The sequence below is a fragment of the Plecotus auritus genome (genome assembly GCF_963455305.1).
Source record: "Plecotus auritus genome assembly, chromosome: 11".
Lineage (NCBI taxonomy): Eukaryota > Metazoa > Chordata > Mammalia > Chiroptera > Vespertilionidae > Plecotus > Plecotus auritus.
Window position 1 is genome coordinate 11622430 of NC_137777.1, and position 10750 is coordinate 11633179.

Below are 10750 nucleotides of genomic sequence, written 5' to 3' on the forward strand. Positions count from 1 at the left end.
CTGGAAAGACCGTGGGTGATATTTGTAAGCAAGGGACCCAGGATCGAGTCCATAATCCTGGACCATGATATGTGCTTGACCTGGCTTTCCCTGAAGTCCCCAGAGTCTCCATCTGTAGAACGGTGTCACAGAGGAGGAAGAACTTCATTTCATCAGTGGTATAAAGTGGTGTGTGTAGTGGTTTCTTCATCGCCCAGGAGGAAGACATGCTAAAAGGATGGTGGCTGTGGGCTACAGGTCAATCCAAGGGCTTTGTTGAATATTAAAATTTTGCCTGTTGAAATGGGGTCCTAATAAAGGTACAGCTTCCATTTTACTGCTCTGTCTTTTTCCCTCAGTATGTAACTTAGTGACTGCCGTATTGGCTGTAATTATACTCTAACTCAAAGTTAGATTATAGCTCTAACTTTGAGGTAGATTATAATGAGCAGAGTGGCTCATTTTTATGCTTTTGTTTCCTTGGACTTTCTCTTAACTTTTAATTCTTTTTTTAAAAAAATATATTTTATTGACTTTTTTACAGAGAGGAAGGGAGAGGGATAGACAGTTAGGAACATGGATGAGAGAGAATCAGCTGCCTCCTGCACACCCCCTACTGGGGATGTGCCCGCAACCAAGGTACATGCCCTTGACCAAATCGAACCTGGGACCCTTGAGTCCGCAGGCCAATGCTCTATCCACTGAGCCAAAGCGGTTAGGGCTTAACTTTTAATTCTTAGTCACTTAGTCTGATATCCTAAAATGAATTGTGCTGTAATCTTTGTCTCTCAGGATTTCCCAAAGTCTCTTACTTTCTGTTAAAAAAAGTCATTTCCCTGTGAAGTCTTCCTCACTAGGGTAGACAGTAGCATGGCAGAATTCGTTTTCAGCCAGGGTATTGACTCTCTTCCCCACTAGACCATAGGCTGCCTCGAGGGGTTTGCCATAAGAATGTGATGCTTAACATAATGCCAGGCATATATTGGTTGCCTAGTAGATAATTTTTGAATGAATTAATGTATTAGAATTTACTTGGCTGTTTATGTGTGTTTACCCCACTGGACTACTAATCTGTGGGGGACAAGGACCATGTCTTACTCATTTTTGTGCAACCCAGTTTTAAGTAGAGTGTTGGACACAGTAGGCATCCTGCTTCCTGTGTTCAGGACATTGCATTTGAAAGTTGAAGAAGTGATTTGAGGCGTAGTGTGATCTCTTTCTCGACTAAGGATTTTGGTAGCTTCTGATAGGGTTCTGGCATCTGGGCATCTCCTTAATCCAAGCTCAGGATTCAGGATGCTCAAGTGGGCCGTGTCTCTCTCTGTAGCCTCCTCCATTTCTGGTTCACCTTCCTTCCTTGGTTATGTCCCTCAGGGTCTCCATGGCAAAGCCCCGGGAATTCTGCCCTCCACCCCAGCCAGCAGGCCTTGTGCTCCAGGTTTGGGCACCCTGGCCCAGCAGACTGTCAGGAGTGCCGCTCAAGCCTTTGCTCTCTCATCTTTTCTGGAAATCAACAGGTGCCCCAGGGGTGTTGCTGCCCGTAATTCTTCACTTCCTTGTTGGTTCTCTAAAGCCTTCTCACAGGCATTTGCTTATATTTCATCCAGATTTTCTAGTTGTCCTCAGCAGACCTAGTTCATATCATTGGAAGGGGCAGATCCTTTATTATTATTATTCCCTTTTACTCCGACATTTCTCCCCTATGCCTATTTCCAAGTTTTGACTTAAATGCCAGCCAGATGTGTTAATTGGTCATCTTCTTATCACTATTGTTTCTGTGTAGAGAGTCAGGTTTAATAATAATTTCCTATAACGTTTTAATAATATTCTGTCATATATTTAATAATAATAATTTGTAATATATTTTGTAGTAAAGCTTAAAATATCTTTGAAGCTTTAAATATTTTTTCTGGACTCTGAAAACAGACACTCTGGAAAATATGGAAAGGTGTAGTGATAATTAAAGGTACACGTCATCTACAAACCTACCACCTGGTTTATAACGTATGTTTTAGTGTTTTTAGTCCGTTATTTATACATGTGAGCATATTCCAAATATAAAATCCTAATCATAGAACATTTTTAGACTGCAGTTTCATTGAACATTAGAGTACTGTGAACATTTTCTCGTCATTAGTGTTTTTGGATATGATTTTTTGATGCTTAGGATTCTGTTGTTTGGTTGTGATATTATTTAGCCATTCTCCTACTTTTGTTTCAAGTTTTCATACTAGATAAGTCAGCAGAAATCATTTTTGGACGCAACTTTCTGTGCCAATTTCTGATTATTGTGTCATTACTCTCTCAGTGGGTTTGAGTGTTCTTAAGTTTCTTTTATTGAGGCTTTGAAGAAGGGATAATTGCATTTTGCAGTTTCAGTGGTGTAGATTCAGGCTGGAAGTCTCACTGTTCATCTAGGATCTGATATGACAAGAGTGAAGTGCACTTTGGATTCCTGGAGGGTATACGAGGGACTAAATAAATGCCGCTTAAGTAATTGGGAGGAAGTTGGATGGAGTTACATATGGAAGTAATCATTGTCAAGAACAAGGAAAAAATATGGGACACCCCGGGAACACTTTGTAAACACAATAGGAACAGTTTGTACACAACCCACCAAAACAGACGAAGCAAGACCAAATGTACGAGAAAATAAATATGCCCTCTCTTGCTTCTCCATGTAGATTTGCTGTGGCCATTACATAATCTGCTGCTGGCAGGTCTAACCATCTTCTTGGTTCTCATTTGTGGTGACCTTTCATTCTTAGTCAGAACTGATGATTGGGTAATTTTCATTTTCTCTCTTTTGGGAAGTACTTCCTACCCAGTGTTTGTGGGGTTTCGTTTGTAATTGACCTTTTCCATCTGACCGTGTTCAGTTGTTTCCATGGCTGGTCTTGCCCCCCCCCCCCCAACCCCCCACTTCCTAGATCCTCCTGGATCATCTGCTGCATTCACATTACCCATGGTGGCCAAATTCCATTCAACAATTGGGGTGTTGCATAATTATACGGTATGTGTCAACATACACCTTCTATTAGGAAATACTCTGTGATTAAAAAGTCATAGTGGTGAGTCATTTGTGCTGTGTAATGACCTTACCATCACATCTTATTTTTTTTTTATTAACAATTTTTATTGATTTCAGGGAGGAAGGGAGAGGGAGATAGAAACATCAGTGATGAGAGAGAATCCTTGATCGGCTGCCTCCTGCACGCCCCTTACCGGGGATCGAGCCCGCAACACCAGCATGTGCCCTTGACTGGAATCGAACCTGGGATCCTTCAGTCTGCAGGCCGACGCTCTATCTACTGAGCTAAACCAGCTAGGGCCATCGTATCTTAATTTTATGTCTTTTTTTCTCCGAATTGTCTCATGAACAAGGGCACCTGGAAGGGGACGTGGACCTGGACTGTGATCTATGGCTTGTGAGCACAGAGAGAAGGGCCATCGGGCTAGCGCAGTGGTCAACAAACTCATTAGTCAACAGAGCAGCAAACCGCGGCCCGCGAGCCGCAGTTTGCCGACCACTGGGCTAGTGGAACAGCAGCCAGTGATCGTTACTGGAGCAGCTAGGGCATAGCCAGGTGTAGGAACCAGGGCCCACTCTGGATTGAGAAGAACACACCAACCAGTAGCCAGGACAGTGTCATCAGGAATGATGTGATGTGTTCAGGACTGGGAGGAGGCAGGAATGCACCCAAGACTAGGTAGCAATCCTCTGTCAGAGCGGGAGGAGGCAGGCCTGGGTACCAAAGGATGCATACAAAGAGGATCAGAGGCCAGGTGGACTTGGATGCCTGCAAGTACTTTTCAACACACTGCATCTAAAATCAGCCTTGTCAGAGTCGTCCTTCATGTGATCTTCCTTATTTCTGACAAAGACAAGATGTATCTGGCCAAAACCGGTTTGGCTCAGTGGATAGAGCGTCGGCCTGCGGACTGAAGGGTCCCGGGTTCGATTCCGGTCAAGGGCATGTACCTTGGTTGCGGGCACATCCCCAGTGGGAGGTGTGCAGGAGGCAGCTGATCGATGTTTCTCTCTCATCGATGTTTCTAACTCTCTATCCCTTTCCCTTCCTCTCTGTGAAATATCAATAAAATATATTAAAAAAAAAAAAAAAAAAAAAAAAGATGTATCTGGTCGCCCAGGCTTGCAATCTGACAGTCTTGTTTGCCCACCTTTATCTTTGTATCTAGTCACTTTCTAAGTCTCTGAAAATTCCACCTCCATGTGAACAAGCCTCGGGGTCAAACCATGGCTCTTCCACACATAGGACCTAACGTAGTCCCTTAACCCAGTGGTCGGCAAACTCATTAGTCAACAGAGCCAAACACCAACAGTAGTACAACGATTGAAATTTCTTTTGAGAGCCAAATGTTTTAAACTTAAACTTCTTCTAATGCCACTTCTTCAAAATAGACTCGCCCAGGCCGTGGTATTTTGTGGAAGAGCCACACTCAAGGGGCCAAAGAGCCTCATGTGGCTCGCGAGCCGCAGTTTGCCGACCACGGCCTTAACCTTTCGAGCTAACAGGTAAGATCACAATTAGAGGTGAGTAGGTATCACCTTATCAGCTCTCGGCCGGACTATTGCAGTGGCTTCCAGATGGGTTTCCTCATCCATGTGGGCCTCCCAGTCTCCTCCAGCTTGAACTTCTAATGCTTCTAATGATATAGCTCTGATCATGCCAGATCGCACCTCAAAAACCTTTTAGGCATCTTCGTTAACTGTGCAACTAAAGCCCCACATTCCTATCCCGGTGTGGAGGACCCCCTTCCATGTGGTGCAGCTTGCATTTCTAGTTTCACCCCCTCACTGTTCCGTCCCTATACTGTGTTCCAACCAGATTGGACCATTTGCTATTTTTAGCACAGGCTCCTGGCCCAGTGGCCTTACTCGTATTTGAGCTTGTTCTTTAGCATGCCTCTGAGGTTCCAAAACCTTCTCTTCTTTCCGAGTCCTGTCCAGATACTACCCTGGTTGCACCTCCCAGCGACCCGTCTCAGCCACAGGCTTCAGTAACGTTTCCTTGGAGCTTCGGATCCTTCTCTGAATTTTTGTCCTGCGTACTGCTTTATGCTTTGTGTTATTTGGGTCCGTGACTTGTTTAACTTCATGTTCTCGGTCCTGGGGAGTTCTTCGTAAGCGCTTAGCAAATGCCTGGTCTGTTGTAGGCAATGAGGAAAGGTATTGTAAGGAAGCCGGGCGGGGCGTAGGAACACGCTGGTTAAGGGGTGACGGGTCCCTTGGAACTGCAAGGACAGGAAAGCCCCCCTGCATAACCCTGGCTCAGGAGAGCTGATGTCAGCCGAGACCTTTCATATGGTTCTTGCTAAGGTGTGAAGAGGGAAGGGAATTGCCATGGTCGGGTAGCTCAGTTGGTGAGAGTGCCCTCCCTCTATGCCAGAGTTGCGGGTTCGATCCCTGGCCAGGGCACATACAAGAATCAACCAATGAATGCATGAATAAGGGGAACAACAAATCGATTAGCGGGGAAAAGGAGATAAGGGAACTCATTTGAGGGGCTATTCTATGCCGGTCACTCTCTGCAAGGCTTTTTACCCTAAATTTTGCATTTGAATGCCCATCAGATCACATTCTTCCTTAGTGTTCTCCACTGGTGTCTTGTTACATTTATTATACATCCATCTCCACACCCAGCCCTGTGGGATGCCCAAGTCTGGACCTTCTGAGACTAGACAAACCTTTCCACCCCCTCACTTTTCCTTCTCTCACCCTCCCTATTCCACCCCTTCAACGTACCTCTTTCTTTTTCAGCCGTAAAAGCTGACCTCGTTGTGATAAGAACAGATATGTTGTCTTTGTGTGGCGCTTTAAATGTTTCAAAACACGTTTTACGTTGTTTCATCTGATCTTATTTCAGCCGGTAATCTCCGGCCTGCCTTCCCCAAAGATAAGGGTATAAAGGGAGTGAGACGCTGAGAACATGTGACAGTTTATCAAAGAACATCTTCTCCACAGGTCATGTGCCAGTTGTGGGGCTAGCTCGTACCTCCCATCGAGCCTTGGATATGTTCTGGAAAGTTTTATTTAACTAGAGTTTTGCTAATCACAGTGTATTTCAAATGTGCCGTAAAGTTTTTGGGGTCTTTGCCGTGAAACAAGAAACTTGGAGCTCTTATAAACACTGTGGGAAGGGTGATTGTGGGAGAGGAATAGGAGGCAGTTTGCTTCTCACTTTGCACCCTTTCATACCTCAAAAAAAATTTTAACCACATGCTTGTCGTTTCTATTTAAATTAGTGATATATGTATACTCCTGGAAATTGCTATTCTCATTTTTTGTAATGATATTTTTCAAAAAGCAGATCAATTTGGAAGGTAGAGGAAGAAAATAAAATAATTCTAAACCCTACACTAATGCTAACCATTTGGGATCGCCACTTAAACATGGGTTCCAAGTGGATGGACGTTTTGTAAAACAAATGACCGATTTGAACCCCTTCTGTAAATAAGTGGTTCTAAATATGACTTTATGGTAGGTAATTCTGTAGTTAGTAAAAGAATTTTCTCTCTGTATGAAGATCATTCATCTTTTCCTTTTGGCAAGAGCGAAACAGAGAGGTCGATCATACGTTTCTAAACCCAGGAATAAGGAGAAATAACAACCCGCCTCAGCCCCCGCCTCAGCTGACCTCCAGAGCGGCTGCTCCTCCGCCCTCCGCCGGGCGCACGTGCAGAGCGTGCAGCAGGGGCAGCTGGGAAGAACGAAGGAAATAGAAATGCAGAAGGTGAATGGTCATAATTTTGCAGTTGGTTGGATGGAGGGGATAAGGAAGATGGCAAACCCAAAGATAATCAGGTTTCTAAGACGGCCGGAGACTTTAAGAGTTTAGGTTTTGGAATTGAAATTCCTGGATTCATATCCCATTTCTACATTTGTTTACTGCCTGATCTTGGGCAATGTTCTTTTCTTCTTCTTTTTTTTTTTTTTGGTTAATCTTCACCTGAGGATATTTTTTCTGTTGGTTTTTAGAGAGAGTGGAAGGGCAGGGGAGAAACAGAAACATGGGTGTGAGAGAGACACATTGGTTGCCTCTTGCACGCACCCCAACCAGCGCCAGGAATTGAGCCTACAACCCAGGTACGAGCCCTTGACGGAACTGAACCCGAGACCCTTCAGTCCGTGGGCCCAACGCTCTATAACCATTGAGCCAAACCGGCTAGGTGCGTGGGCAATGATCTTAACCCCTGAGCCTCAGTTCTCTCATCTATAAAATGGGATAATATAGCACCTACTTCATTAGGCTATTGCAGAACTTAAGAGAGAAGATCCACATAAAGCACTTAGCACAGTGCCCGAGTGTTTTCCGTGTTGAATCATTAGTAGTGATGCTATTTTTTAAGATGGAGAACAGACTAAGAAGCACAGAGGTGGGAGATCTTCGGGAAGATGATTTCCTCTCAGATGAGCTGAGTTTGAAGTGCCCAAGGGAGATGCATCCTGCAATAGACAAGTGTGGGCCTGGGACAGAGGGGCTCGTGCGCTCCTGCAGGATCCAGGATCCTGGCTCTGCCACTGAGCTTGGCATCCCTTTCTGACACTTTCCCACATCTCAGAACTCTGCCTGAGCTTGTGAAAAATGTCCCATCACCTGCAAACGCTCGCTCATGAGCATGTACGTGGCTAAGTGCTGAAGGCCCGTTGTGCTTTCCCAACCACCGGCTGCTTCTGCTGCTGCGTATGCTCGTGCTGGTGGTTCGCTGCTCCGGGATGCGGGCTGAGCGGGCAGTGAGGTGAGGCACAGCTATCATCCGGGCACGTGAGGTCTCTATTGACGTTAAATTCCATGTAGTCCGTATACTTGTCTTTGATCGGGACTGTACGGAGGGAATGTCACTTACATGTGTTCTTTCTGATTGCGTGTAGATCATCAATGCCGTGGTGCTGTTGATTCTGTTGAGCTCCCTGGCGTACCCCAGCCAGCATCACTTTTCAAGTTCGGAACTGGGAGGTGACTTTGAGTTCATGGATGATGCCAGTAAGTACCATCCTGTGGCAAGTGTAGATATTTTGGTATTTTTCAAGGGCAGGGAATCCGGCTTCCAGTTTTTCCTATTAGATTACAAGTATTGATTTGTGGGCCCATTTGAAATGATGCTTCACTTCCCATCGTTACAAATCCACCCAGGAAGTATCTGTGCCCAGCCCTGTGTGTTCTCAGCGTAGGAGTCTAAATAAGGACCCTTTTTCCTGTTTTCATCTTACGTTAACTTGCCCCTTTTAAAAATGAATTGCTTTGTCATCATCTTTTTACCCTGGCCTTTTGGTCTTTTAGGGAGGAGGGGGGATAAAGATAAATGGCAGGATGGAAGGTTAAAAGGCTAATGCCGGTCTTATTGTGTCTTCTATTGTTTTAGTATTTTCCATTCTTCAGAGGCGGTGATCATTCTCCATCTGGAAACCATGTTGGTAGTTATTGGGTGGTTTTGGGGCCTTTTTCTGATAAATAGAAACATAAGCCAGGCACCCAGCTCTAAGGTCACAGAAATCTGAATATTTTATAATCATAGTCACGCTGTGTCCTGGCTGTGCCTAATCCCAGACAAAAGGTCATGCACATTTATTTCTCGTTGGCTTTGAGAAATACATTTCGGGGGGAAATGTTGCTGGGCAAAGTAAGGGGAGGAAGAGTGGCTCAAGATGAAGTTTGAGAGACTGGGAGTATTTGTTGACCATAAACAGATAGCCAGCTATTTCTCCAGACTTTAGGGTTAGCAGAGCCATAGCTGACCCAGGGCAGCCTGACAGCAGGTGACAGCCTGGCTCTCTGCTCTCTGCTCTCTGCTCTCTCTCTGGGCCCCTCACTGGCTGAACTGAACTAAAGAGGGAAAGGGAGCTTGTTGATAGGATGCTTTATTTTATAATAGAGTCATTTCATTTGCACCTTTAACGTTTCTGATTTTGTATTCTTTGAACAAGGTGGAAATTTTAAATCTTTGCATGATTTTGTGAGATTTAGTTCTAGAGTGACTCTTCCCCCCCTGCCCCCATCACCCAGAATAGGATATACAATTCTTATTAAGATGATTATTTTTGCCATATTAATACTTTATATTAACAAAGGTGATTCATTGTCTTATTTTTGCAATAATGCCTTGACTTTGCTTGCTTGTTTATCTAAGTCTTTTAAGACCTCTGAGGTTGTCAAAGAATATCCTAGGATAGGCCGACCTCCATAAAATTAATTATCTTTTCCATTATAACATATGACTGCACAGAATTTGGACACCATAAAAGTAGACAAAGAAAAGAACTTCTGCCTGAGTTTAAGTTTCAGAGATTGCGGCACATTGTGATGGGCTTTTGCACGTGATAATTGCTTATTGATGCCCAACTCGTTTTATAACTCCTCATTCACCGCTGACTAGCTGAGCAGCCTTGGGCAAGTTATCTTTTTATTTATTTATTTTTTCTAAAATGAAGCTGTAATAATTCTACCTACCTTTTAAGATTGCCAGAAGGATTAAATGAAATAACAGTGCCCAGTTCACTGAGGAGAATGGGAAAAGAGAAAGTAGACAATGTACATTCCACTATGCTCAGAGCTTTATGCAGGGAAAAACCAAAAACGAGCATGACACGCTCCTTGCTTCACATGCAAACGGCTGCACTGGAATGGGTGTGTGTAACTGGAGACTTTCCCTTTGCATTTAAGGCATTTAAATGCATTCGCGTTTATTCCCTCCCCTGGCTCTACAAGAATGCTGTGAGGCATTCATGAAATTCCCGTGTGGGTACTTCCTTCCTCACTAGAGGGAAAAGGTAAATTAATTTAGTGTTGGGATTATAACATAAACTATAATTATGTATGCATTCCAAAAGAAATCATAATCTTTTAGGTACTAGTCTAAGGCTATCATAACCTTCACTTCTTTTTTTTTTTTTTTCTTGAGAATCAGATTTTTACTCTAATAAAAATCATTAGTGCCCAAGCCGGTGTGGCTCAGTGGTTGAGCGCTGGCCTATGAACCAGGATGTCATGGTTCAATTCCTGCTCAAGGCACAAGCCGAGTTTCCGGCTTGATCCCCAGTAAGGGGTGTGCAGGAGGCAGCCAATCAATGATACTCTCTCATCATTGATGTTTCTATCTCCCTCTCTGTTCCTCTCTGAAATCAGTAAAAAAATATTTTTAAAAAATCATTAGTATTGTTATAAATTTACTGCATTAAATCTATAGAACAAATTGAGGGACCTTCCTTTTTTTTTTTTTTTTTAGATGGCAGCAAGTGGTCTTTGTTGACATGTCACATTTCTGTCCTCGCATATACTACCACCCTGTGGGTCTGTTCATACACCTCCTGCTTAAAATGTTGAGGCTAGCCCTAGCTGGTTTGGCTCAGTGGATAGAGCATCAGCCTGCGGACTGAAGGGTCCCGGGTTCGATTCCAGCCAAGGCCACATGCCTGGGTTGCAGGCTCAATCCCCAGTAGGGGGATGTGCAGGAGGCAGCCAATCAATGATTCTCTCTCATCATTGATGTTTCTATCTCTCTCTCCCTCTCCCTTCCTCTCTGCAATCAATAAAGAAATATAAAAAAAATAAAAATAAAAATGTTGAGGCTAAAGAGAGGATGGTCCTACAATGGGAATCCTTTCCTTTGGAGAAATAACCTGTAGGAAGGAAGCAGCATGGACAGTAGAAAGAACCAGGGATTGAAATCATAAGAGCAGCGTTAGTCATCCTTCAGCTTTTTGTGCAAATGCTCTCAACAAGTTACATAACCTCTGAGCCCCAGTTTCATA

The 10750-nt window shown here is 43.9% G+C and overlaps 1 protein-coding gene across 1 annotated transcript in view; it reads left to right on the forward strand.

Annotated features, from left to right (window-relative positions):
• LAPTM4B (lysosomal protein transmembrane 4 beta) overlaps nucleotides 1-10750 on the forward strand; it is a 38712-nt gene that overhangs the window by 11179 nt on the left and 16783 nt on the right. The window contains exon 2 of the mRNA XM_080646127.1: nucleotides 7874-7985. Within this exon, the coding sequence (XP_080502253.1) occupies nucleotides 7874-7985 (112 nt within the window). The remainder of the gene's footprint in view (nucleotides 1-7873; nucleotides 7986-10750) is intronic.